We start from the raw sequence: 27,983 nt of genomic DNA, 5'->3' as shown, positions 1-27,983 counted from the left end.
ACTTGTGTCAACACAAGTGCTCCAAGGAGGCTACTGGTGGTTTTTAAACAGTCTTTGAAGTAAATATAAAATGTTATAAAACCATTTTTTATCATGCGTTACACATACATAAGCAGTCTTTTCTTCTCCATCAGGCATGCATGTCACCTTTTCAGAGGAAGCTGTGGCTTTCTTTAACCACAGTGGTTGGTCAGTGAAAAGGAGTTCCTGGGAGTTAGATGCTTAGTCTTATCTCGTACTATTTTCCTGAGCCATTATCAATGCAATAATGACTAATCTTTTTCCAAATCATTAATCTTATCCCATATTTGGCTTCTCTGAGTATGCACAGTTTTTCAGGGCTGGAATCCCCACTTTTCAAGTCAAGTGAAGTTTTGCTGTTAGGTGGCAAGGGACTTGCCTTGGGATCAGAAAAATCTCTCTGTCTTTCCCGAAATCTATGACTGGTTGGTTCCTATTTATTGCATATGTACCCATGCAGTAGTTTACACACTGATGGTTGCTTTTTTACTTTGTTTTCTATGATACTACCTATATGAGTAATTTTAACACAATCCTAATGTGTTCTGCACTTCATGCGTTCACTTCTGAATAGAAATCCAGATAGCACCAGCATAAAATACATGTCTGCTCTTGGGGAAGGCTCTAAGGGGAGAGAGGACTCTTACACTTAAGGTTAAAGAAAGTGAAGAAGAGTATTTCATAGCATATATCCATTACCAGTCTGCAAATGTTGTGCATCTTTCATTCAGCAGAATAAGGGGAATTAAAAAATGGGTATTCATTTTTCCAGACTCACTTCTGCTCCCAAGCTCCCTTTGGAAGCACACTGAAACCCCACAAGTTCAGAGGGTTATAGCAGCTGGGGTCTATTTTCTGTCATATCTCTTGTGATGGGTTTCTGTTGCTCCCTATATTCTTCTGGGTTTAACTAGAAATATGTTCCCAGGACTGACAGTCTGACAGTTACATAAGAGTATAACAAGTTGTTAGGTTTTGTTTTGTTTTAATTTATTTCAGCACAGAACATAGTTTGTTTAGGTTAATACATACAATTTCAGCCCTATAGTGTAATGTCTAATAGTGTTAATGGCGCAGCAGTGTTGCTGTGTGCCTCGTTTTCTTTTCTGATGCACAGATTTCATCAGTGAAGGTACTTTAAAAAGGTATCTTTGTGTTTTATAAGCTCAAGTTAAGTGTGTTCAGAAGCATGTTTGAGTCTGCTCAGAATGTGTTTTGGCTTTAGAAATGTTTTTGGGGTTTTTTTTTTTTTCATTTAAATAACCTTAGTGTTCTTGAGAAGGAAAGAAAGGGGGGGAAAAAGGCTTAGAAAACTACAGTTGAGATTATTTTAGGACATCAGTTGTAAAGTAGTCTCTTCCAGGGTGAAATGTGGCAGATGCTTCATATTGCACATTTACAAAACAGCTTCCAAGGACTCTGAAGTGCAGTGTCTTTAGAACAACATGTCTTTGCACAACAGTCTACCCTGTTTGCATTAGTTTCACCATCACTACGGTCATCAAATGCAGACATTTTAGGAGCTCCTAACTGATAGCTCTGAGCTAATGACAAAAAAAAATACAAAGCAAATTAACATATTGCCATAAACCCCCAGTTTTCAAGCATATTGGTGTTTTTTAAGGAACAGTTTGAAAGCCAGCAAGATTTGTGCTGCTTTAACCTAGAGTGCAAGCCTGTAATTATGGTTTGGGACCTTTTCAAATAAGAATCAAGCCACACATTTCTTTGATATGTCTTTGTTTGTGGCACACAGTTTGAGCTCAGTTCAGACCATGAACACAATTCCTGCTAAGGTTAATGGGAATAGCACACAAGTGTGGGGAGAGAGAACAAGCAATTGGAGGTGCAATGATTTTATTACACTGAGTATTAGGATACTTTGCAGTCTTTTCTAAGCAGCTGTTCTTTAGGTAAATTAATACCTGGGGTCTCTTTACTTCTCCCCAGTTTTAACTACCGTAAAAGAACTTAATGTATAGTTGTTTGCTGCATATCTCACCCGATTGCTATGCGAAACCTCTAACACAAACACTTTTATAAACTGCAGCCATAACACACTAATCTTCTGAACTTCCTGACCCATAAAAAATGTGATTGTTGCTACATGTAAAATTTATCTGGAAATATCCCTCTGTATTTAATATTCTGGGTATTATGTTGCAAAATCCCTCCTCCTTTGCAGTGGAAAGGCTGCCAGGAAAAGTGAAGGACAATGGGGCTGTAGATTGGTGTAGAAAGAGTAACGCTGTACCTTAATCTTGTGGGTTTGGTTTTATTTGGAGCTGGCAATTCAACAGATGGGATGTTCTGATTCTTTTTTTTGTTTTCCTAGGTTGCCATTTCAGATTTGATTATTAATGGAATTAGAGTATTTCAGGCTGTTCTTATTTACTGTTACTCACAGGGCAGTCACCGATTTCCTATACAACTCTGTAAGCAGATAATTAAGAAACATCGCATCTGTGGGAGCTACTTTGATTAAGACAGGAAGGATGTTAGAGATGAGCAGAAAGATTTGCTATTCCAGTTGTAATTCTTTTAAGTATATGTAATATCTGAGAGTTATCTCTAGTAACTATTCTGTGATTAAAGTAATGAATGAGGAGCACTCTGCAGGATTTTTTAATAAAGGATACCAGTTACACTCAGCAGAGGCAAGAAAGGAAAGCAGACGCAAGTCCAGGAGTGTCCTTTCCCTTGCTTCCGTTATGAATAATACCTACTTTTGTTTTTAAAGAGCTACATGATTCTTGTCTGATCTTCAACAAAGATAATGGCATCAGCAGATTTGCATTTACATACACGCACATCGTGAAGTGGCTGGGTTGACTGCACTCTGGGGTGCAGACATACCAAAAAGCAGAAGAGTCATGTTTCTGGCTTTTATTCACCATCAGACTAACTTGAATCATCAAAAAAAGAGAAGAATTAAATGAACAGCTTTTTTTTTTTTTATTTATTTAAACACAAGCATTTGTGTTGAACACTGCTTTTCCCAAGCCACTTTTATTAGTATTATTGTTCTAAATTGCAAGCTGTCACATTCACCAGCACCTAAATTACCAGTCCTCTGTGTTGCTATAGTAACACCGTGGCCACTAAAATATAGACTCCGGCTCAGAAAGGCAAGCTCAGACTGTGGCTCATTTATTTGAAGGTCTTGGCAGCAGAACATCTCCACAGTCTTTATTTTATAGCCTTTGACTACTTGCACTTTAACTCTTTCAACCAAAAATGCAGCGTTGTGCTAAAAGATGTGGTTTTATATAAGATATTATTATGGGCACCCAAGTTGCACAGTTAGTAAATACATGGGTGTTGCTGACTTCTAACTACTCTCCTTCTCTTCTCTTTGGTTTTGGGATGACTGATTGATATTTTTCTTGAGGTGAGGCTTAGACAACAGCATGATATTGTCTTCTCTACTTCCTCCATCTGAAAGGATGCCCATCTCCTTTTCATGTTGTGATCCCTCACTGGTAACCTGGACAACGGAAATCTAGTCTGGCTGGATTGGAAATGTAGTTTCGTGCTTAGTGTAATAATGGGAATGGATTTACATATTCCTACTTGGCTGGAAGTCAGTGTGTTGGTCAATGCTGGTAAATGTATAAAACACAGCAAGAGGCAGTGTTTTGTGTGGGTCCCTATTTAAATAACATAATATGATGAACACTATAGGCTCTGTCTTGAATTTAATCCTTTTCCCTTGTGCATATTACAGTACTAGGCTCTTAATTTCATGAGCTCAGGCATTTTTTCTTAATATGTTTTCTCCATTTTGCAGTACAGTTCCCTAGCATGCAACTGTTCGTCAAGTTCACCTTAACTCCTCACCCCTAACCTCGTTTTCCCTGTTCTCACTCCTTGTCCCCAGACTCACCTGCTTGTAGCATTATTCCCACCGACTGTTCTGCACGCAGTGAACCAGTCCCTTGGTTCTTCATTCACCCAAGGGCTCCCTGATCTCTCACAAGTCTTCTCCTTCAAGCTCCAGTGCTGCTTACCATGCCAAACTTGTCATGGCTATCCAACATTCTGTTGTCTCAGCTACTGCCATTCCTCTTGTATTTCTAGTATTTCTTTGGGGGGAGTGGGGGGGGTATGTGGATCGTTTCCTGCTCTGTGCCTGTTAGCACACAGGAGACCCCACAAATGATGAGCGTACATAAGCTCTTAGGGACCAGCTTTCCAGTCCTCACTGTCCTACAGGTTTTTTAGTGTTTACAGGTTGCATTTGTGCAGCATTTAGCATTAGACTCATTATACTGACTCTGAGCACTACTACCTGCAGTAAATAGAGCTGGTGTAACTTCCCCTATTAGAATTAAAAGAAAATCTCATGTGTGCAGCAGAGATCTGGGAAGAATCCTGTCAGAAAGTATTTATATTATGCTAAAATAAGATTTTTGAATGCTAACCACCATAAATCAACCAAATATATATAAGTATCCCATTGAAATAAGGGGAAGGAAAAATCCCCTTACTTTACAACTGTAAGTAAGGGTTAGTGTGTTTAGTCCATACTCAGATAAATCTTACATATCCTGTCCCTGTTGCATAAGGTCTTTACTGGGGATACCAGTGGGTAAACTGCTATTTTCAGTACTATTTGCACTGTAAATGTTTTTCTATCCCCCCCCCCCCCCCAAATATACTGTTATATTTTAACAGCAGTCCAAATACTTTATGTTAAAACATTTGGGATATGTCTTCTCCTACATTCTCATGAAACTCGTTGTTTCAGCAGCCATGTTGTTGAATCCCTCTCTAAAAGTAGAGTAGGAAATACACTTCCAGAGCCTGCAGTCCTTCAGATGAGATCGAATAGTGCCATTTAGTACCTTCAAGCACAGGGCTGCTGACACGAGCTTTTACTTCCTAGGGTACGATATGCGCTCTGGAGGCACCCAGTCTGCCTGCTGTACTGCCATCAGGTTACAGCTTTTCACAGATGACCTACTCCCAGCAGAAAGTCTTGACCTCGCACTTTTTCAGCACTTCAGAGGTTAATTTTGCTGAGGGATCAGATTTCTTTCTAGGGGAAGTTTCTGATGATCACCTTCTAGCTAGGCTTTACTTTGCAGTGTCTTTCAGAGCTGCTGGATGTGCTGGAAAACAGCCTTGCTCCAGTTTTTATTTCCCTAACTCTCTTGGTACGTAGTCAAGTTACAAACTGCTTTATTTAGGGGGGTGTTGGATGGTAGCCTAATGAAGGTATCAACCTGCAAAATAAATCTAAGCCCCTTTGCTGGAATTCATGGACAACAAAGTGGAGAAGTGCTTTGGCCAGGGAATATTTCAAGGTAAGAGATTTTTTTCTGCACTTTTAAAAGCGTGGAAGTGTGTTGTGTTACAGCTTTAGCTCTGTCAATACTGGCAGCGATTGGGAACACGTTAGGGGATGGAGTAAATCTGGGAAGTTTTCTCCCTGCACTGTTTCATTTGAACCGTTGTATGCTCCATGAAATCAGTATGTATTTTAGTAGATTGTAACTATTTGAATAACATGATAGGAAATGCCCTATGTAAGAACGGACAGCTATTGCTGTGTTTGTTTTTTTGACTTAGCTTTGGGGTTCTGCAAGGTTTATGGACAGTTATGCCTGTCGCACAGGTTGCAGTCTAACCACCTATCTTTCCCCTAGCACTCCAGGCTTTTAGCCTCAGAAAACTGGGGGGCTTTGTTGTATTTTAGCACCGTGAGTATGCTTTCTGTGCGAAAGAGGAACATCGGTGGGAATGAGCACACTCTGCAGGGAAACAAAGGCGTGTGTGAGGCTCTTTCAGGCCAGATCACAGCCCAGAGTGCACTTGATTTTTAGGACATAATACACAGCTTTTCCTCTCCTGCACAAATTTCTGTTCGCTTCTTAGTTTGTCTGAGTAAGGTTAGAAGATGTTTTTCCTTTTTACGGTTTCTTTCAAATAAGCCTAATTTTCAAGGCTGACCGAAACCAGGAATTAATGGTACTACTTTGGATGTTGCAGTTCTGTAGGGAAAAAACCTGCTTTCAGAGTTGGTAGTAGCTGACATCTTCCACACATCTCCATATTACAGAGTATAAAACATTGCACTTTATAATATGTCTGTTCTGTAAATCACTGCTGTGATAACAAGGTTGGTTTTCAGTGATTTGGCTTCCTGAGAAGCAGTGCTGTGCTCTGTGATCAAATTAACACCTCCTATTGCCAAGCTTTATTTCAAGGCATCTGTCAGCAGGTTCTAATGCGCTCAGAAAGACAAATTTTGTGGTCTTCTCCCTTTTTTTCTGATGGGAGAAGAGTGTGCAAGTGTAGGCATTATCTTTGTCTCCATGTGCTTCAGTGCAGCTCAGACTGCTGAGTGAGAGAGGAGCCATTCTCATGTGTGAGATCTGCTTTGCTGGTGCACAGGTTTTTGCCTTGATCAATTTATGTAGAAGCTTTATAGTCTATTTTGAGAGTGGAATAACTTCAGCAGTGACTGGGAATTGCTTCAGGTCTTCATGCATATATATGTCTGTATGTGTGTGTGTGTATCTCTGCGTTTTCTGCTGGGATTACAGCCTGCAGACTTTAACAGATTTGCATTGGTGTCACTGATGTGTCACCAGTGTGTGATTAGAGTGTCAGGAGGGATTAAAACAAGACTGGGAAGCAAAGGAGCCATATTCTACCTGCCAGCTGCTAGAGGTTTTGGCTCTGGGACTAGGTCTTATAGCCACCTTTCACTGGGTGAGGCTGCCCAGTGGTCCCAGTTGGCCATTTGTGCTGGGAGAGCAGTTGGGCAAGTGGCCCTGGCCGGGGGCAAATGGGTCCAGCCCCAAGAGTCTTTAAAAGCACACTGAGCAGCAGGGAATTTAAATGGGTCTTGCATAGTTTCATTCTGTTAGTGCCCTTCATTCCTTTCCCTCCACGTTTTACTTACATCAGTCCTGTAAGAATTTAGCTAATCTATTCTTATTATTCTTGGTGTTCTAAGCCTGCTTCTATTGTGTTTTGGAGCCTCAGGCTGCCAGGTACCATTAAGTGGTGATGAGCTGCTGAGCTCTCACACCAACTCACTCCAGTGCTGGAGAGCATACAGGAAGAAGCTGGGCATGATAAGCCGTGTCTGTGTTGCTTACAAGTGCTGCACCTTCTTGAAGTTATAACTTTAATAGTGCCTTTCTGTGAAGATGTGATGTGATCCTGAAGGTATCTGCTTTTGAGGGAGAAGAAAGTATCAACTGGTAAGAAGGGCAGGAGAAAACCCAACACCGGACCGCCCAGGTTTCTATGTTCACTCTCTATTGCCTGGAGGAGAGAGGTGTTTGGGCTGGGGCCTGGCTGAGAGGTAAGAGGAGGAGGAGGCATACTGCAGTGGTGATCCACACCTAGATCTTTCCTAGGGAGCTCCTTGCTGTTTCTTCACTCTAAGGATCCCCAGCAGCTTTGGTTTGACAAGTCTGTGGATTTGCTCAGTCCATTGCTGTCCCATGCAGGCTGTACGCTTTACAGGGATGTATTTTCTGGAGAGCTTCAGAGGCTTTGTACATAACAAAGAATTTCTGTACAAACAAGGATTTCTGACCTTCATTAGAAGACTTTCCTTGGCGCTTTTTGCTGTCTTGGAAACAAAGGCATAACAAAGCACAGTTCTTTTTGCATAGTAACAACTAAGATTTAACACTGATCTTATTGTGATATGATAAGGCGGATTTTCTCTCCAGCTTTTCACTGATGCAGGTCATTGGGAGTCAGTCGAATAGCACCGAATCAATCATGGAGGAGGATCAATCCCATGGGCAATCAGGGATGTGCATTAATCCCATGGCTGTTGAGTCTGCTGCTGTCTGCAGGGGTGCCCTGTGCCCCAGGTGTAGGTCTGGTCTATAAACTGCTTTATAAACACAGTGTCTCCAGATGGAACACTGAAGGAGGTTTATAGGTTGTGAGTCCAGGAGAATGGGTTGGTAGCTGGTTGGAACATTTTACACTGAATTTTTCAGACTTAGCTGGGAGTTTGTGTTCGTTCAGGACTTGGGTCAAAGGCGGTGCCTTGCTGTGGTTCCTCACCTTCCCCTGAGGCTCTGCAATGCCAGGGGAACTGCTGTTGTGAACAATGGCCAAAAAAACAAGTTCCACCAGTCAAGTATTTTGCAACTGAATACAGTTGTGCTGGCTGCTGCATTTACTGGCTCCAGGCAGTGATGGGCTGAAGGGTCTCTGAGCAAAATGTATGCAGGGGAAGAAGGTGCCATTGTTTTTTTGCTTTCGAGCTGGAGGTGATGAGCTTTAGTAGAAAGTCAGATTGCTTTCATGAAGCTTTAGAGTGTTTCTGATAGTAAACTCCCTGACATAAGCCAGGTTTAGCAACTCCAATGTGTGTGTGTTCTCAGCTGTATTGGTTTCAATTTTGACAATGGTTTCATCAAATTCCTGGTCAGATTTTAGGGGACAAAATACAGTTGTTTTTGTAAGGTTATTAGCACTGATATAAAGAGATAAAAGGAGCATGCAGTTTTCCGGCTTCTACCAGTCTTTTCTTACCCAGCCCTATTCGGCACTCACTGATACTTTTCTTCTGTGAGTTCTTTTTTACAAATAGGTATTTTAAGTGTAAATGTTGAAACCACATCTTGGCTGAATTCTAAACAGAGCTTGACAGTGGCCTGCATTTCAGCTTGGTGGTGGTAAACCATATAGTCACTGATCATGGAAATGGCCTGAATAGCTCACAGTACACTTAAAGCACTCTGCACCAGAAAATGTCATTAAGAGGATTAGGTTCTTCTTCAGAAAAAAACAGCTGGAAATGGTTTATATTCATTTTGCCTGGTTTACTTTTCACTTTTCATGGTCTGGCTTTACAGAGTGTTTCAAGGTAACCGTCCTGTCTCTGGGCTTCACCTTGGGTTAGAAACAAAAGTTGTTTATTTTAGAATGAGCTGTAATAGGAAGAGAGTAACTGAAGATGAGGGGAAGATGGGTGATAAATAACAGTGTAAAATACGTTAATTGAATTTGTTTTTCTCAAAGTACATTTCCATCCTTTCTTACACAAAGGGTTATTTGTCACCGTTAAGAACAATTTGAAAGGAAAACTATGCAATGAGCTGTGTATAGATTTTGGATTTCTCATAAAGTGATGTCAGTGTTGTCGGAAATCCCAGAAGAAAATGGTACAAACCGCAGTGCTTAGTTATAGCACATCTACATTTATCTGGCTTTTTTATTTTTCCTTTTATTTCTTTGAAGATGCTGTGAAGTTTTCATCATTTTACACCTTGACTTTTTGTTGTTGTTCTCCCATCAACTCATAAATAGTTAAATTTTTAGGTAGAAGGGGATAATTACCATGTTTCCACTTGAAATATTGTAAAGCCCCAAGGCCCTGTCTTGGACAAATGTATTTTTCAGCAGTTCATTGTAATTCTGGGTTTGAGTGTAGATCCAGCAAAGTTAAAATCCACACCCATCTGTAGAGAAGAGTGCATTTTCAGCCTTTAACAATAGCTTTATTTAGTTGGGTTTTAATGACTCCTTTGCTTTGGTGGATGTGAAGGGGGAAGTTTTCATGCAGAGGGGGACTGTCCTGAGGATCACAGAATGGTTTCCTGTCCTAGCTGACAAAGAGCAGCCAATTCCATGGATGATGATTATGCAAAATGGAAAAGTGCTGATAGACTGTGGACAAATACGAGCCTGAGCCCAACTGCTTTGCAAACCTTCTTTCAAAGAGCAGCTTTGAGTAGCTGACCTGGTGCTGTGTACAGGTGATCTGTAGTAGCACTGTTGGTAGTCACATAAGGGTGATCAGGCTGAGATGGGGAGGGAGAGGAGGGTGCTTAGTTTCATAGAGAGCAGGAGGCAGCTTTGTGGGAGTTCTGAAGTGATGGCGTGATAGTTTTTAAGTGGGTGGTTGTGTATTTTCATGTGTAATACACTTTTTAAGGGTTTGGGTTTTTTTTTTTTTTTTTTTTTTGTAATTTTCAGTAATCAAAGTAAAGTTTCAGGTGATTGATCAAATAGAGAAAGGAAAGGCCAAACATTTCAGCTTCAGGTTATAGTTGAGTAGACTTCTGCTGACATCAGAAATTATTAATTGCACCAGCTAAATTACAAAGATGTTATCTTGGTGCTGGGAGCCAAGAACACCTTAATTAGGGCTGTTAGATTCCCCATTCTGCTTCATTGCTTTTGACTTTAACCATCAAGGCACTGGATCAAGGTAAAAGTGAATTAATTTATATGGAAGACTTGGTGTTATTTCACGAACAACATGAAATTGAGAGACCTCAGTGTGTTCACAGATTCTGTCCTTTTGTGAAGCTGCAGTGTTTCCCCACATGCAGATACAGACCTGCAGTGGCATGTCTTACACTATTGTGTGTGAAGAGCTTTTAGTGTAAAATGGATCCTTGGTAGCAGTTACATGTGCTTTAATTGCATTACTTTTTAGCAGTGTATTTTTGTGAGCTCATAAGGTTGATTGCGTTGGTGTCTGATTTACAGAGTTCACTGAATTCTACATGCATCACACTTGCATTAAAACCATCTCTAGTTTTAGTCCAAAGGACAGCATCAATAACTGCGTATGTGACCTTGCATCTTACCTTGTCACAACAGCTGTGTGCATCGCTTGTTGTCACCATCATCCCTACAAGAGCTGTGTTGCTTGGCTTCTGGCAGCCAAAATGCTAGATATCTATCTTTGGACTTCAGAATAGCTAATCTGTTTTAATTTAGCAACAGATTAGTTAACTTGAAAACAGAAAGCTTGAGTTGTTCATGGTTTCCATCCGAACATGGAAGACTTGAAGCTGAGGATACACTTAAAGGAAAACTGCAACCATCAGTGTATTCAGGTGCATGTTTTTACCTTTGTCCTTGGGCACATGTCACAGTTCCAAAGGGCCCTTAGGTATTTCCATAATGCCTTAGATTGCCCAGTTGAAGTCAGCAGGGATGGTTGATGCCAGTAAAACTACTTACGATTAACATCAGCTGCATTCTTTAGATGCCGATGAGCAGGGACATCTGATAGGTTGGTGAATGTTTCTGTGCATTCAGGATAGAACTATGAGTCACACAGATTATCATTATTGTTTGGGTTTGGCTGAGGGGGGTGTTGTTTTGGGGGTTTTGTGGGGGTCTATTTTCTGTTGGTTTTTTGATTGATTTTTTTTTTCCCCCCATTGCAGTATCTCCATAGAAGGAAATTAAACTGTTAAACATGGAAAACATTGTCATTGCTGATACTGTTATTATTAGGGTTTTATTACAGGTACAGAAGTAGAAAAGATACTTAGTTGCTACACAAGCTCTTCTTTTGTAGCTATAGTTACATAAGCTATTCTTTTATGCAGTTATTTTAATAATTTTTTCATAACTATTGACGCATTTACAAAATTTAAGAATTGCAATGGCTTTATGTTTGAAATAGCCGTAAATATCAGTTATTGGGCCTGGTTTTAAAATCTAAAATGTATAAGTAATAGAACTTTAAAATTTTGTATTATAAGATGTAATTGCCTACTCTTAAGGAAAAAAAAAAAAAAAGGTGCTTCAAAGAAGTCTTTCAGTTCTTTTCCAAGTTTTCAGTTTTTCCACACTAGGCACTGGGGGGAGAGAGGGAAATAGGATTTTCTCTTTAGATTCCATGGATTTTTTGGTATGGTCAGCACATCTTTTATTCAGTTATGCCCCATCCCTGACAGTGTTCAAGTCCAGGTTGGACGAGGCTTGGAGCAGCCTGGGCTAGTGGAAGGTGTCCCTGGCCATGGCAGGGTAACTGAATGAGCTTTAAGGTCTCTTTGCACCCGTTCCAGTCTGTGATTCTGTGCTGTGGAAGATTTTGGAAAATAGCAAATAAAACTGACCTGGTCTGTCAAATCTGGCTGGCTGGTTTTTGCCTCAAGGCTGGTGTCTCAGTGTCAGTCCCTGTCCATCCCCATCCCTGTCCTCTGCCAGCAGAGCAGCCTGGCTGAGCACTCCCAGATTTCCTGAAGGCAAAATCAATCTGGCTTGCTGAAGCTGTTGATCTGAGCTTCCCAGCTGGCCTTGTCTGCAGTGATATGGGAGAACTGGCGCAAATAACTGTGCTGGCAGATTGATGTGAACCGTAACCGGGAACAAAGCAGTAGCAAAGAGCAACTTCAAGCAATAACCCTTTCTGCAGGCAGTTCAGCCAACTGTGCTGCTGGTTAAGCTGTGCTCAGGTCCCTGAAAGGCCTCACGTAGATGTGGGTGAACAAAATACACCCAAGTAAGCAAAAAGCAGTTAAAAAGCATGAGAGCATCGTTAAAACCCATACAGGGTGCTCATTTGTAGTGAGACCGAAGTTTTCAGAGTTACCAAAGGTTATAGTAAGGCTATATAGTAAATCAGTGGTGAAGCTATGAGTAAAATTCGAGAAACCGGATAGATAGCCTTTCTGTACAGAATTCAATTAGACAACGTGCAGTTAAATTTTAAATGCATGTATTAAAATGCATGTATCACCTTGTGAATAGCTTTCGCTCTAAGGTCAAAAATCTCACTTCAATGTCTTGGTTACAAGTTTGGAAAGCAGACAGAAATGTAAAGGGGAATACAGTGTGGAGCTTCCAAAATCTGAGTCTGTGGTGATAAATAGCTAGAGAACTGTCAGCTTACCTCTCTAGCTTTCACAAATGATCTATGAAATATGTGTTTATGAGTTCCCAGTAGTAGTTATCCATCAGTGGACTGAAATGTCTTCACAGAGCTACTTGCCAATCCCAGCTTTATTGTTCTCTGAGATGGAGTGCTTTTAAGCCAGTTTATAAATCTTTTCCTTCAGCAGTTTATTTTTAAGGGCATTTTAGGAGTGGAACATCTGGCTTGACTTTTTGTTCTGTCTGTTCTAACACTCATATAGCGAGTGTTCGGCATAGATGTTTTATGTTGGTATTCTCTATGTCCTAAATTTCAGTTACGTGTTTCTCACTTAACTGAAAAATGTTGACACTATCACACGCTGGTAAGTTAATAGATCTCCTTGAATAGTAATAGTAAGCAGTTAATAGATCTCCTTGAAAAGGATGTGTTGTATAGCGCAGGAGGGTTAAGTAGCATCTGAACAACTAAGCTTTCAATTACTGAAGTCTTCTGAGACCAGTGATGCTGTGATGGTAGATCGAGGTTGTTGCCCAGTTCAGTTTTAACAAAAGATTGCTTCAGGATGAAGTTTTTCCTTGCATTTAAGTTCCATCTCTGTGTTAGGGCTTAGCAAATCAGTGTTATGCCTACCTGGAGGTGACTTGTTAGCACCATCTTGCCCTACTCTAGCACTGCAGGCATAAATTTTGAGGGTCACTTGAAAATCTGTTTACTCATGCAGACTTCCAGTTGAGTCAAGAAGAGTTGTATCATTGGTGCTCTTGGCTGAATAGATGGTATACAGTAGGCTTTGTGGCAACTCTATAGTTAATGAGCTGTGTGGATTTAGAGTCGGAAGTGCAAAGAAGGTAAGTTAGGAAAATGTGAGATTGTTTTCAATTGGTAACTGCAAGTGGGATAAGGTTTGTAGAAATACTACTTCTCCTTTTGGATGATGCTTCTGTCTTTTAACCCTATTTTTTTCACCTTTGTTGTGTTTTTCTCCAGCTGGGATGACAGCAGCTCTGTCAGCAGTGGGATCAGTGACACCATAGATAACCTCAGCACTGATGACATTAACACTAGCTCCTCTATCAGCTCCTATGCCAACACGCCTGCCTCCTCCCGCAAAAACTTAGATGCACAGGTAAGATGTCTGATTTACACAGGTAACATTGATACTTGCTATTTTCTCTGTGGAATAGGTGTAACTGTTTTAAGTTGGATGGACTTGAACACACAGCCTTCAGTATAGACAGCAGCACTGCAAAGGCAATGTTAAAAAATAATAACCACCTTATACATGGCATTTAGGAGTATTTCCTCTGTGCATGGAATCCATGGCATCTCTGCTGCTGTGGTGTGGCAGCAGATATCTTCTGCCTTCCCATCAGCAGTGCTGTACAGAAAATAGGCATCAGTAGATGGGATTATATTATTTGTCTTTAGCTTTGGAAAAAGTATTGTATTTTCTCTGAAAGAAAAGGGTTCAATTAAGTCAACATGAAACATGACCACTTAGAAATTACTTACACTTCCCTTGGAAATGAAGGAGTGCCAGGCAAACAAAATAGATCACTTTAAACTTCCAGGGCTGCATGGTATTGAAGGCTTTCTAGTTTTGGCAGCATTTCATAGGAGGATAAACTTTACATCCATGAGCAGCACACATGTACATTTTGTGCTCAGACACCAGGCATCCAACGAGGGTAAAACAAGTGAAGGTATCCAATGACTTTTCATTCATCAATAAGATTGCAGAATGCAGAGATTTCCAGTAATAGAAGCAGCTTTTTTTTCTCCCAATTGTATGTAATTTTGTTTGGAAAAATATAGGTCTGTGTTGTCCAGCTTTGTTCTTTGTAAACCCACCTGATCAAGGTTTTGTGTGTCAAAGCAACCGGGATGCAGTGACTTGGCATTGCAGCAGGTAGAGAAGAGGGGTGTAGGTATGACCTTCTCCTCTGTTTCTTTCCTCTCTTTTTCATGACTGGACCTTAAATCTGATTTCAGTTTTAATGTAGACGTGTGGTTGCTGTGGAGTGTTGCTCTGCCTCCAGGACTGTGGTGCAAGCACATATTAGTCTTTGTTCCCTTGCCACAAGGTGCATGTTTGAGCCTACATTAAATGTTTCCAGTTAGCCTCTGGTTGTGTATCAGCAATTGCATGTACACTCAAAACTGCTGCTACAAGTCCCATACAAGTTGAGAGGAGTTAAGATCTATCACGTGCGTTTTCAGTATGTAACACAGAGAGTAGCATAGACAACTAGAAGTATTTTTTGACAATTGTTACCATCTTAACATCATAATACTATTGGGGAAAAATGGACAAAAAAGGGAAATACAACTTAACATTAACCTAAGGAAAAAAATAGAAACTCATTTGACTTTTATCTTCCTCTGGATCGGATTCTTGGAAACACCTCTGAGAGATCAAAATCTGTGTTGACGAACTCCTCTTCCTCCTCCACATATATTACAGCACCTAAGCGAGCATGCACAAGAAGAAAAGCACCTGAAGCTTATACAGACAGTAGAGCATAGTCATTAGAAGAGGAAGCTGGGAGCTAAAGCATACAAGTTGTTTGCAGGTTTTTCATGTGTGTCTGTGACCTGCTTCAGTTTTTGTTGCTGACATTATTTATTCTAGGTATTAATATTGTCTGCAAATTATTGTCCATAAAATACTTTGTTTTCATTTAAACAGAATATCCTAATCTTGTAAACCAGGGGAATGAAAATAGCTTGGAGTGATGGAACCATTCATAGCTTACAGGATTGATTTTATGCTGCCCAAAATAGATCTCGTGACACAGTGAATGCTGTATGTGTGCCTTTTGTGTCTTACCTGGATACTGTATAATGGCCCTTGCCCAGGTTTACGTTCCCCTGGGTGGTGAGCCACAAAGGATAGACAGACATCTCCAGAGGGGTGTGGACTTTTCTGCTCAGGCTGTCGACTGCTTTGGTTCTCCTAAATAGTAGGCACTTTTAAGCTGCTGTGATTCTAGCACATCTTTTTCAGATGATTTCAGAAAATTAAAGAGGGAGCTTGAAGTTAATGTGTGTTCAACTGGGAGTCTGGACAAATAACACAGCACCATCAAAGGGAGAGAGCCCTGACATGTCAGTGTCTGCTGATAAAATCAGAAACTTATGCAGAATCATCTCTGCAGAGGAAGACTACATGGTTGTAGTAGGGAAAAAGTCTCTGCTAAGGAACTGATTTTCAGAGCTGCTGAGTAGCTTACTCGAGAAGCTGTAGTTTCCCCATCTTTGAGAAGCAAGATGTTCATATGATATTAATTCTGTGTTTGTAGACATTCATAGTTGTAGCCTTTTTTCGTAGCAGTGCTGTAAAGATGTTCACTAGTTGGTTCTGAACAAACTAGTGATAAGAACCAGGATTTGCCTTACCATGTTCCCTTGTCTTGCTCTGATTACGTCAAGTACCAAAGCACTTAATGCAGATATATGACATTTGGGGCCCTAACATTTTTCTCTTACAGTGTACGTAGATAAGTTACCTTTTACATGGCACTGCATATAATATGTCTTTAAAGTCACATCATACATACATTTTAACAAGAAACTAAGACGTGGGCATTTGAAAATGCCTTACCTCACTGAAATAAGATACGAGTGAGGAACATGAACGAGCTTATTAATGTTAAAAAGATCCGAAGATGGAAACAATTCCTTCAAATTGAAAGTAGGAGCATCTTTAAGCTGTTAGATAAGATAGCTTGTCAGTTCTGTTGGAGCAAAGATGGTTTGGGTCTGTTCACAGCTTCATAATTGGATTTACAGAACTGTGGGGGGAAGCTGAGAAATCCTAGTGGTTACCACTGCTCCCAGCTGAGTCGGATGCAGGCTTTGCTCCCAGTTCATGCTTGCTGTGTCTTGCCATAACCTCCAGCAAATAATATACCCACTTTTGCCCTTTCAGGAGGCGGAGTTTCAGCTGCAATCCCCAAGCCAGGTTTAGCTGTGTTTTGGTTTTGATTAGTCATGTTTCTGTGCTGTTCAGTGTTTACCATGAAACAGAAACATCTCTGGCCAGAGGGCTTCAAGGGTAGGTGTGCAGTGTTTCAAAGGCTACAGAAAACTTTGGCTGTGGGTGTAGTAGTGGAATGAAGTGGAAGCGGGCAAAAATAGAGGACTTCTTGTAATACTGCTCTCTCTGTTGAGACTGTACTATTCTTACAGGTGCAGAGGTGGGTAAATAGAAGGTATGGGAATATTTCATTCAACCAAAGCTAGAATTGCTCTGTAATTACAAAGTAGGTGTATTTCTTGCTCTTGGAAGCGAACAGTGTAAATACACAATTCCAGAGAAGGTACTTGAAGCAATATACTAATGAGAGTATGTGAGGGATGATGATGAGGTGGTTTTGTTGGTCGGTTATTTGTTTCTTCTTGCTTATCCTCTCTTGGGCCTACAAGAAATCTGGAGAGGGACTTTGTGAAAAGGAATTTAATGACAAAGGGGAATGACTTTAACCTGACAGAGGGGAGATTGAGATGAGATCTTAAGCAGAAGTTCTTCCTTGTGAGGGTGGTGAGGCGCTGGCACAGGTTTCTCAGAGAAGCAGTGTTTAATCAAGCTATTCTGTGTTGCTGTCTCTGAATGGAGGGGCAGGGGAACAACATTTGCTTAGCATGAGGAAAACACAAGAAAATAGTATCTAAATCCATAATTCAGCAAATGGTCGTTAGTGTAATGATTCAATATGCAGACTAATAACCCAGGCCCTCACTATTTCACGTGAATAAAGAAAGACCATTATGATGTGTGGTGTCAGCTTTCACATTCTGATTGCTTAACTAGTTTTTCAGGCTTTAAGAAAAAAGATAATTACAGTAAAAAGCAGAGGAAATTAAGCCACAATTCGCCTAGGTTCTTTCTTGTTAATGGTGCTATCTGGTAGGAAGAGTCATAAGCTTGAAACTCTTAAACTTTAGGAACTTAAAGAATAAAACAGTTAATTTTTTTGAAAGCATGGTAGATGATCTCACATCCTTTCCTGTGTTTTTCTGATTATCCAAAAGGAGTAAAAGGTGGTGAGCTTTGTAATGCTTTGGGGTATTTAAAATAATTTCCATATAAGTGATGCTACCATTTGACTACTGTACGTTCATCTTCTGCTAAGGCTGTAGGGAAGAGATGGCACTCCAGCATCTTTCCAGAATTTATTGCCTCTTACTTGGGAGCTTCGTGATCAAGTGTTGAATTGTCAGTCTTTCATGGTACTGCGATGTTTGGAGAACACTTCAGCTGTCTTTTGAGGGCCGGGATGGTTGTGTGGATTATGGTCAGATGTGTGGATATTTATTGTTTGTGCCCAACTGCAAAATAGTTGAGGTACAACAAAATTCGCCCATATTAATCAGCATCATCTGACAGGAGAAGTAGAATTCTGCAGAAATAATTGTTAGCAATAGAAAATTATAATGTATGGGGAATACATTAGAAATAATTATATAGGCTAATAGATTTAACCATTTCTGAGAACTAGGCAAAGGCTTGCCAATGGAAAAATTCTGTATTTGACTTTGAGCTTTGCAAAATTCTCCATAAAGGATTGGTAATGCATTCTGTGCGAAATAGGGTAAACAGTGTTTAAGAGTTGAACATGAATTAAAAACTATGGTAACATACATATTTAAGTCACCCTTGAATGTTGCTAGAAAGTTGTTGGGGTTTCGTTTTTCTTCAGCTTGTGGGTGTCCTTCTACTACATTAAATTAGAATGAACAGCATTCCATATCTTCAAATCTGTTTAAAAAGATGCCTCCTCATACCCTGGAGATCAAATTGCTAGACAAGAGATAGGAAGACAGCAAGAACAAAGGGGAGCTGGCTGCACAGGTTTGAAAGGGTTTTTTGGCATTGCAGTAGAAGAGTTAGTCAGAAATTTGAGATGGAGGATTATAAATGTCATAGAGCTGAATACGTCCTTTATAAATCAAGTGGATTTTTTCCCTTTTTTTTTTTTTCTTTTGTCTTTATTCTAAGGGGCATGGCTGTTACGGGTTTTTGTATTTTTTCCCTAGCATATTAAAAAGATACATAATTTCTTTGTGTGACTTCTGTATCAAAGGTATGTTATGTTTGTTGGTACTTAGAAATGACTACTGAGTTGATGAATCATTTGATGGTTCTCATTTATGAAGCTTCTTAAAAGAAGGGCTTGCTCTGAAGGTTGTATTTGCAATTCCTTATCTGTCCTAGACTGATGCAGAAAAGCATTCCCAGGTTGAGCGGAATTCCTTATGGTCCAGTGATGAAGTCAAGAAATCAGACGGAGGATCTGATAGCGGCATAAAAATGGAGCCAGGATCTAAATGGAGGCGGAATCCCTCTGATGTGTCAGATGAATCTGATAAAAGTACTTCTGGTAGGAAGAACACTGTTATTTCACAGACGGGCTCCTGGCGACGGGGCATGTCAGCTCAAGTTGGCATTACCACACCAAGGACTAAACCTTCAACCACCTCAGGCACATTAAAGACACCTGGAACAGGTGAGAAAAGGTGTAAGATAGAAACAAGCCAAAAAGTATGTTCAGTATGAAAACAGTTTAAATACTTTCCAGAGGCAGAACCTGAACTTCAGGTAGTGCTATCTTTATTTTTAGTTATTGTTTTAACCTCTGCAGCATCTTTTATGTCCATATTTCTGTTCATTTGAAAATGTATATTTTGGATTAATACACCGTGGAAGTTGTTTTCATGACAACTCTAGTCTTAAGCTGAGCTATTTATTGGGCACAGTACTGCTATATGCAGAATAGGTAGTATAATTTCAGCTTTTGAAGTCAAGGTTAACTGTAAGAACATGCAGTATGTGTGGTTAAGGAGATTTTGTTTTTCCCTTTACTAAACCAGCATGTTAATTTATACTAAACACTATTTAGTTCTGGCTTTTCTTAGAAAAGTACAGTGATTTTAGCTTTTGCAGATGTGTGAATGGAAATTGATTGAATTTGCATAATCAAGTAATATAAGTTAATACCTCTCCTCGTTTGGACATGTACACAATTGTGTATGAAAAGGTTGAAGTTAGATAATTCCTTGAACAATGCCTTGTAGGAAAATTACACTAATGGCCTAACACTGCTTCTTTCTAATGATTAAAGAGGATTGCTCTATGGTAGCTACAGAGGGAAACATTTTTTCTTATCTGTCACTATGACATAACGCTGTTCTGCTTTTTGTATTCTTGGGGGCAAACACACCACATACTGTCTCTGGCGAGTCTGCATGTATAACTCACTAGAGTGGCATCTAAGTTCAGTGCAGACTAGATCATGACTTCTAACTGCACTTTGGTGGCTAGCACGCTTTTGCTTTTCATGCTGCTTTGAGTTTCATCATTTGCTTGATGTTTTTCAAGTCATTAAATATTAGAATTCTTTTTCTATTTTTGTAGGGAAAACTGATGACGCCAAGGTATCAGAAAAGGGTAGACTATCTCCTAAAGCTGGACATGTTAAGCGTTCCCCATCAGATGCAGGACGCAGCAGTGGTGATGAATCCAAAAAGCTGCCCACAAGTAACAGTAGAACAACTGCTGCTAATGCTAATACATTTGGATTTAAGAAACAGAGCGGGTCAGCCTTAGGCATGACTATAATCACTGCCAGTGGGGCAACGATCACCAGTAGATCAGCTACCCTGGGAAAAATCCCAAAGTCATCTGGACTCATGGGTAGGACCCCTGGTCGGAAGACTAGTGTGGATGGCTCCCAGAACCAGGATGATGGCTACTTAGCGCTTAGTGCCCGAACTAATCTTCAGTATCGTAGTTTACCTCGGCCCAGTAAATCCAGCAGTAGAAGTGGAGCTGGGAATAGATCTAGCACAAGTAGCATAGATTCCAACATAAGCAGCAAGTCAGCCGGGTTGCCTGTCCCAAAAATGAGAGAGCCTGCCAAGGTAATCCTTGGAAACTCTCTGCCAGGATTAGTCAATCAAACTGATAAAGAGAAAGGGATTTCGTCTGACAACGAAAGCGTGGCCTCATGTAATTCTGTTAAAGTGAATCCTGCATCACAGACTGCTTCTAGTGGAGCTCAAAGTACTCACCAGCAAGGAGCCAAGTACCCTGATGTGGCCTCTCCCACTTTGCGCAGGTAGGCACTGAATCTGTTGATCGTGCAATGATGTTAGTCCAAGCTGAATGAGCAGGACTCTCCAAGCCAGGCCTGGCTGTGTTGTGTGGAGCACTTACTATTTAGTGTCTTGCATCAAGGTCTTTGTATTTCCATTGAATTTCGCATAAACAGGTTGGCCAGTGTTGTAAATACTCAGTGCATCACGCAACATCAGCAAAAATTGAACATTTGGGGAGGAGAAAATTTGGCAATTGTGATTATGAGTGTATTTCAAAAATCTTACCTGAAGGCTTCATCCGTGCTGAAGGAATAAGAGTTTTCTTACGTGAAGGTGACCGAAGAGGTCTTGCACCAATGTATGTGTAACAAACCTGGAAATACTCCAATGGTGGATCAAATTATAACTTGACAGCAGGAGAGTATTTGAGATTTCCATCATGACAACAGCATAAATTGACCTGCTATACTTAGATTCGTATGCCTTTACCAAACCAGTCTTTCAGCTGTCTGCATTAGGCCAGTGTTTTGTGGGACTCAACATCAGGTTATTCACCTGTGTACAAGAACCCTAAGAAAAGTTACTGCCTAAGTTGGGTTAAATTTTCTTATATTTTTTTAAACAAAAATCTTCTCTGTGGTCTATTTTTCCACAACTACCCCACACATTATCTTAATATTAACTCTGAGTTGGTCAGGAATTAATTTATTGATGCGGTGTGCTTCAAAGCCTTGATACTGGTAAAAGGTTCTGTTAATATTATTTTTCAGTGGAATTTGACATCAGTGAGCTTGTCTGTTTCAAGTTGCAGTGTTTTGCATTTCATTTTGTCTTGACGCCCATAATACCCATACAGTTACGCTACATCATCCTGCTTCCAGTGATGTGAGAAAGCCCCATTCCATCTGAAGCACCAATGCAAGCATAATGGCTGGGATGGCAGCTTAGGCTAATGCTGTGAAGAGTTGTAAACTGCTTCTTTTTAGATGGCTGGTTTTATTTAAAGAGCCTATGTGAGGGTAATTCAAGATACTTTATATCTGGTTATCATTAGATAGGCCATGTCCTTTAGAACATTTAATTTCCATTAATGTCTACTTAAAGAGAAGAACTCCAACAGACATTTAATTTCTATAGTACACCCCATGAAACATGCAGATTTTCAGTGTTGCAAGGCACATTAATCTTGACATTTGATTGGAAATTATTTTTTTTATTACTAGAAAGCCACATTGCTAGCTGTGTAATTGAAATGCTAAATTAGAATCGTAGAATGAACTAGGTTGGAAAAGACCTTTAAGATCATGAAGTCCAAATTAGAAATACATGGAACTTCAAAGAGAAGACACTGAGGCTCAGTTTAACTATTCCCTTCTTCGATTTACAGTTTTCACTGTTGGATTGTCACCAGACTGTCTAAATTGCCGCATACCAAAATGGTACCTCCCTCGTCTGCTTATTACTGATTTCTAGAATGGGAATACAGGTTTCAATATTAATTTTCCGAGTCAGTTGAGATGAGTTGCAAATGTTTTCTTGCATATTTCCTCTTGGCCCTGTGAATTTTTTATTATTATCCAGTAAATTGGAAACCATACCTTTGTAACAATAGAGAGTTACCTGTAAGTCTGTAAATGTGTGTAACTTTTATGCTGTCACAAACAGTGAAATTCTATAATTCTGCCATGGGGGCCTGTCTCTGTTCTCTCAGTATTGCCTTTAGCTCCAGTGTTATGTATCAGGCATGTCCCTTAAGTGAAAGCATCATTTATACTGATATATTTTATTATTAAATTAGCCATTAATGATTTGCAGTATGTAATACGCTGCTTTTCTGTGTATGGGAGACATTCATGACCCAAGAGCCAGCTCAGATATATTCATGTCAGTAATAGACAGGAGTAAACAGATATCCTTCTTTGTAGAGTATATCCTGCCAGAGTTAATCTCTGTGTTAATGTGACTGTCTTGCTGAGTTGGATTTTCTTTGGACTCAAAGGAATGCTCTCCAGACCACATCTGAATGTGTTTTGTTGTGAGGTTGTGGTTCAACCAGACACTGGCTGCAGCAGCAACGTGTTTCTCTTGGAGCTGCAGTGCAGCATCCTTTCAGTTGTATTAAGAGGGGCTGTGAAGCAGTTTGAGGTTGTGAAGCTGCCTAGCTTAAAAGCAGCTTGTAAAACTGTATTTTGGTTGTGGGTTAGGTGGTTGGGGTCTTTATAATCTCCAAGATTATATCTCATAAGAGTACAGTGCCCTCAGTCCAATGGCGTAGGAGCAGGAATACCCTAAACTGGTATTGCCACTGAAGGCCATGGTTAGACATTTTTCTTATACTCTAATAAGATTAACTCTAAGTAAAACCTAGACTCAAAATGTCTCTAAATCCCTGTAGGAATGGGTTTTATGGTTCAGACTGACTTGTCTTAAGTCAGTGTTTTCTAACCAGTGAGGCATGGTGTCATGTCCAGGTGAACCACAAATACCTGTTTACATCAAGTGCTGATAGGATTGTAGAATCACAGAATAGTTAGGGTTGGAAATGACCTTAAGATCATCTAGTTCCAACCCCCCTGCCATGGGCAGGGACACCTCACACTAAACCATCCCACACAAGGCTTCATCCAACCTGGCCTTGAACACTGCCAGGGATGGAACATTCACAGCTTCCCTGGGCAGCCCATTCCAGTGCCTCACCACCCTCACAGGGAAGAACTTCTTCCTTCTATCTAACCTGAACTTCCCCTGTTTAAGTTTTAACCCGTTACCCCTTGTCCTATCACTACAGTCCCTAGTGAAGAGTCTCTCCCCAGCATCCCTGTAGCCCCACTTCAGATAGTGGAAGGCTGCTATGAGGTCTCCATGCAGCCTTCTCTTCTCCAGGCTGAACAGCCCCAACTTCCTCTGCCTGTCTTCATACGGGAGGTGCTCCAGCCCCCTGATCATCCTCGTGGCCCTCCTCTGGACTTGTTCCAACAGCTCCATGTCCTTTTTATGTTGAGGACACCAGAACTGCACACAGTGCTCCCAAGTGAAGGTCTCACGAGAGCAGAGGGGCAGGATCAACTCCTTTGGCCTGCTGGTCACGCTCATTTTGATGATGGCACAGAGCAATGCTGGATGATGAGATAGGTGTAGATGTACATCTTATCCTGATCCAGCAGTATTGTCCAGGTACTTTGTGGCAAGCATGCAACAGCAGCCATCCACTTGAGATGTGTTCCAGGTATCTTGCACAGGTACTCTGGAGCTGCAGGTAGCACCTGTGCAGTAAGTACAGTGCTTGTGGGCATCACTGGGCTTACTGCACTTGTGTGCAGGGTGCCCAACTTTGTTACGGGTCTTGTGTTTCTGAGAAGTGTTGAACAAGGTGCCTTAGTGTGCATGTGTTGTGCAGACACCCTGGGGGTACTAAAAAGCATAGAAAGTTCTGCGTGGTGCCTACCCACCTGTAAATCTGTAGGACCTCTTGTATAGAAGTGCTGTAGTCCTCTCTTCTGAGGACTACAGTGTGATAGATACCCCTTTGAAAGATTTCATCCCCAATACTCCACACTGTCCATAACAAAGAAGCAAATCCATATAGATACGTGTGAGGAAAACTAAGGTTGCCAAGGCAGTTACTGGAGCCAAGTGGTAGAAACAGAAGCAATGTTTTGGGGTGAATGTTTGCAGCTAGAGTCAAAAGATAATGCTTCCTTTATAGTTTTGAGGATCAGTCCTGGAATGATTGATAATCTAGTCTGAAGCATGTTTACTTCTAAGCAAGACAATTTTGCACTGCTGAGAACTTTCCTGTTGCCTGTTAATGAGGGAACTGAAGTACTTTCTTCATTGGCAGTGCAGCTGCATCACAGGCAGCAGTGATGCAAACTGGACATGCTGCAGTCATCCTTCTCCAGCCGTGCTTTTGTATCCCCTTTCTTGCACTAGTTCTGGCACTCAGCTAATCTTTTAGTGAGCCAGTCCCAGGTGCCAAAGCAGGTAAAACCTCATTCTACACTCAAAAATTAATAGTTTCCAGCCATCTTGGCCCCTGAAATGATACAAACCTACATTTGATATCAGTAGGTAGTTTTCCTCTTACATCGTAACAAGTGCTGCTTCTGTACAGAGAATTTGGTGATTTGCATGGAATTTACCTGGACAAGCTTTCAACTTCTGTAATATTCCATGCTTCAAGTTAATTGGTGCAGTGTTCCTCTGGTATCTTCTTTCCTTCAAGGAGCAGAAGATGATCTGGCTGTATTTTAGTTCTGTTGAAGCTGTATTTTAGCTTTGTGAAAGTAGTATTTCATGATTCAGAGCAGACACACCTAAGATAGATTTGAAGGTCTCGTAACTGTTTCTGGGCTTTGTTGGAGGTGAAATGAAAACAGGGGGATTCATAAATTTGTAGTTGCATATGTCCAGTCTAGAATCATTTACTTAATCTTATTTTTGTGAAGCTAAGAAGAGATATGGTCTAGATATAAAATACTCTTGCATTTCATATTCCATTTTATGTATTTTTTCATGTTGTCTTTTGTACAGACTTTTTGGTGGCAAGCCTAATAAACAAGTTCCCATCACAACAGCTGAAAATATGAAAAACTCAGTAGTCATCTCCAATCCTCACGCTACTATGAACCAGCAGGGAAATCTGGATTCGCCATCTGGCAGTGGTATGCTGAGCAGTGGGGGCAGCAGTCCCCTGTATAGTAAAAACACAGATTTGAACCAGTCTCCATTAGCTTCGAGTCCCAGTTCAGCACATTCAGCTCCTTCCAACAGTTTAACGTGGGGTACCAACGCAAGTAGCTCTTCTGCTGTTAGCAAGGATGGCATTGGATATCAGTCTGTCAGCAGTCTTCATACCAGCTGTGAATCCATTGATATCTCTCTAAGCAGTGGAGGTGGGCTGAGCCATAACTCCTCCAGTGGCTTGATTCCAGCCTCTAAAGATGATTCTCTGACTCCCTTTGTCCGAACCAACAGTGTTAAGACCACATTGTCTGAAAGGTTAGTGGGTTTTTCTCTCATTTCCATATGTTTGGTTGTATCTCAAATGTGAAGGAAGACCTGGCAGCAGTAGCCAACATTGCAGATAGAAATCAAGTTGTGCTTCTCAAAAGATTATACTGAGGTTTTAATTTGCTGTGGTAGCCAGCGTGACAGGTTTTCTTTCTACCCAATATTTGAATTTTGCATCCTCTGTTATCCTTAAAAAGGCCTTCTGTTAGTTGATCTGATAGTGATATTCAAAAAAACACCCATTATTATTGTTACTTTGATTTGAGAAGCCAACTGTTTTATTTTAAACTTCTCGTTTATAACATTTGGTAGGCTTTCAAGCTGGAAGTCGTGCTGAAAAGAGATGTATGTCCCTGTTTCCTTAGTCACTTCATCCCTTCTCAGCCTCTCACTGCTGCTGTGTTCCCTACAATGTTTTTGGTGCTGGCGGTCATGTGAATGCTTAGTGAACCTGACTGGGAGATGGATCCAACTGAAAAATGATCACCTGAATTGTGTTTCAGACTGATCAGCTCCCCAGCTCCTTATGCAATAAAATTTATCAGTATCTGTGTGGACACACGGAGTATTACCTGGGACAGACTGAGCAGGGAGGAGGGAATGGGGCTGCTTTTTTCAACATCAGAGCTGTATTATCATGGAGCTAACATTGGGATAAACCAGACAATGACTTGCAGTGCATGGTCTTTGAGACATGTTTTGTAGAAGGCAGTAGTACCCTTGCAAGCATTGGAAGTCAGCTCTATCCTGATGTGTCTTTACGCAATCAGGTAGCAACATTTCTGTAGTTGCATGTCAGTGGAAAAAGTTACCGCTGAATATAATGTTCTGAGAGTTTGGGTTTCTGTTTGTGCTTTATTATAACTCCTTTCTGTTATCTCTTCATTCTAATATACCTTCTCTTGTTTTCTGTCTTGTTGGACTGGTTCTTCTAGCCCTCTTTCTTCCCCTGCTGCTAGCCCCAAATTCTGCCGAAATACTTTGCCCAGGAGACAGGACAGGTAATGCTGTCTCAGGACAGGAGTATGCGCAAGGCTGTAGGTTCTGTTGCCCATCTCAGTGAAGCAAATTGTTTTGTGACAGACTGTGCTCACTTGAGTCCTCTGCTGTGTTCATCGTTCAGGTGTGAGCTGACACAAAGACATGCCAGTGAGAGTCCCTTCAAACACCTCATCTATCTGTCTAAATCAGTCTGGAGAACGGGAGAGTTGGCATGGATTTGGTGTTGCTTTTTGTTACTGGGAACGTCTTTAGATTTAAGGGGGGAAGGGTATATTTTTCTCCCCCTCAGTTCTTTTCCAAAGGCAATTTGAAAATCTTGTGCTTTTTCTTTCTACCAGTCTAAACTCTCACTAGCATTTCAGCATTCCTCTGGCATGCTGCTTTTCCCGCTGCTTTTCCCACTGCCTTTCAGGCCTGTCGTTTTTGTCGTGAAGTCCCCATGTCATTCTGTGTTGTCAGTCTTCTATTGCAGTTTGGCTCATGAGTGTTCCGCAGAGACTTGGGTGCACCCGTCCTTCTAAAGAGGAATGCTAAAATTAGGAAAAGACCCAAATCCAAACATTCTAGCTCACTTCTACTCACTGCTATGATATTAATTAGTCCCATGCTGTAATTTAGCTGTAAGGATTGTCATGAAATGAATTCATTTAAGCGCATGGATATTTTCTTAAAAAAACTAATTAACAGATTCTGCTTAGTTACAGTTTCATCAGTTGTGAAAATACAAACTTAAATACGTGAGGCTTGGATGACTGATAGAGTCACTTTGCTGTGTTAATGGAATTTAAGCTGAGATTTGGAAATTGAAACAGCCTGGGCTCAACACTTCTACTGCTATACATCGCAGCTGTGTAACATTAATTAGATGCATTCACCAAACGGTGTCTGCTGAAAGAAATGACAGGAAGGTGGGTTTTGGACTTGAAGATGCTCATCAGTTTTCACAAATAGTCTACCTCATGCCTGCTGAAAAGCATAGTTTTAAAAGCTTGACGTTTAAAGAACCATTTTTGTTCCTTGTGGGTAGAAGAAATGGCAAGATCACATTGTGAACAGATGAGATTCATTGGCATGGCACCAGATGCATGTTTGTGCTAATCCACACCTGTCCAAGAAGGTTTTTGCATGTTTCTGTGGGAAGGCCCCAGCACCTTTTCCTCTGAAAAGGTGATGCAGATATTTGTACGTCCTTCATCCTGGTCTGATACCTTCCTATTTGTTCTTCTCTGAAGTTCTT

At 40.7% G+C, this 27,983-nt stretch overlaps 1 protein-coding gene across 3 annotated transcripts in view; it reads left to right on the top strand.

Annotated features, from left to right (window-relative positions):
- NAV2 (neuron navigator 2) overlaps positions 1-27,983 on the top strand; it is a 223,542-nt gene that overhangs the window by 153,694 nt on the left and 41,865 nt on the right. For 2 of the 3 annotated variants that reach the window (XM_065683421.1, XM_065683423.1), the window contains 5 exons: positions 13,619-13,757; positions 18,849-19,140; positions 20,049-20,751; positions 25,265-25,732; positions 26,680-26,745. In XM_065683421.1, coding sequence (XP_065539493.1) covers positions 13,619-13,757; positions 18,849-19,140; positions 20,049-20,751; positions 25,265-25,732; positions 26,680-26,745 — 1,668 coding nt within the window. Of the gene's footprint in view, positions 1-5,083; positions 5,331-13,618; positions 13,758-18,848; positions 19,141-20,048; positions 20,752-25,264; positions 25,733-26,679; positions 26,746-27,983 lie in introns of those variants that run through there. The other variant, XM_065683422.1, reaches the window with a different exon arrangement.

Source organism: Lathamus discolor, chromosome 6 (genome assembly GCF_037157495.1).
Source record: "Lathamus discolor isolate bLatDis1 chromosome 6, bLatDis1.hap1, whole genome shotgun sequence".
Lineage (NCBI taxonomy): Eukaryota > Metazoa > Chordata > Aves > Psittaciformes > Psittacidae > Lathamus > Lathamus discolor.
This window is presented reverse-complemented; position numbering and strand designations above follow the sequence as displayed.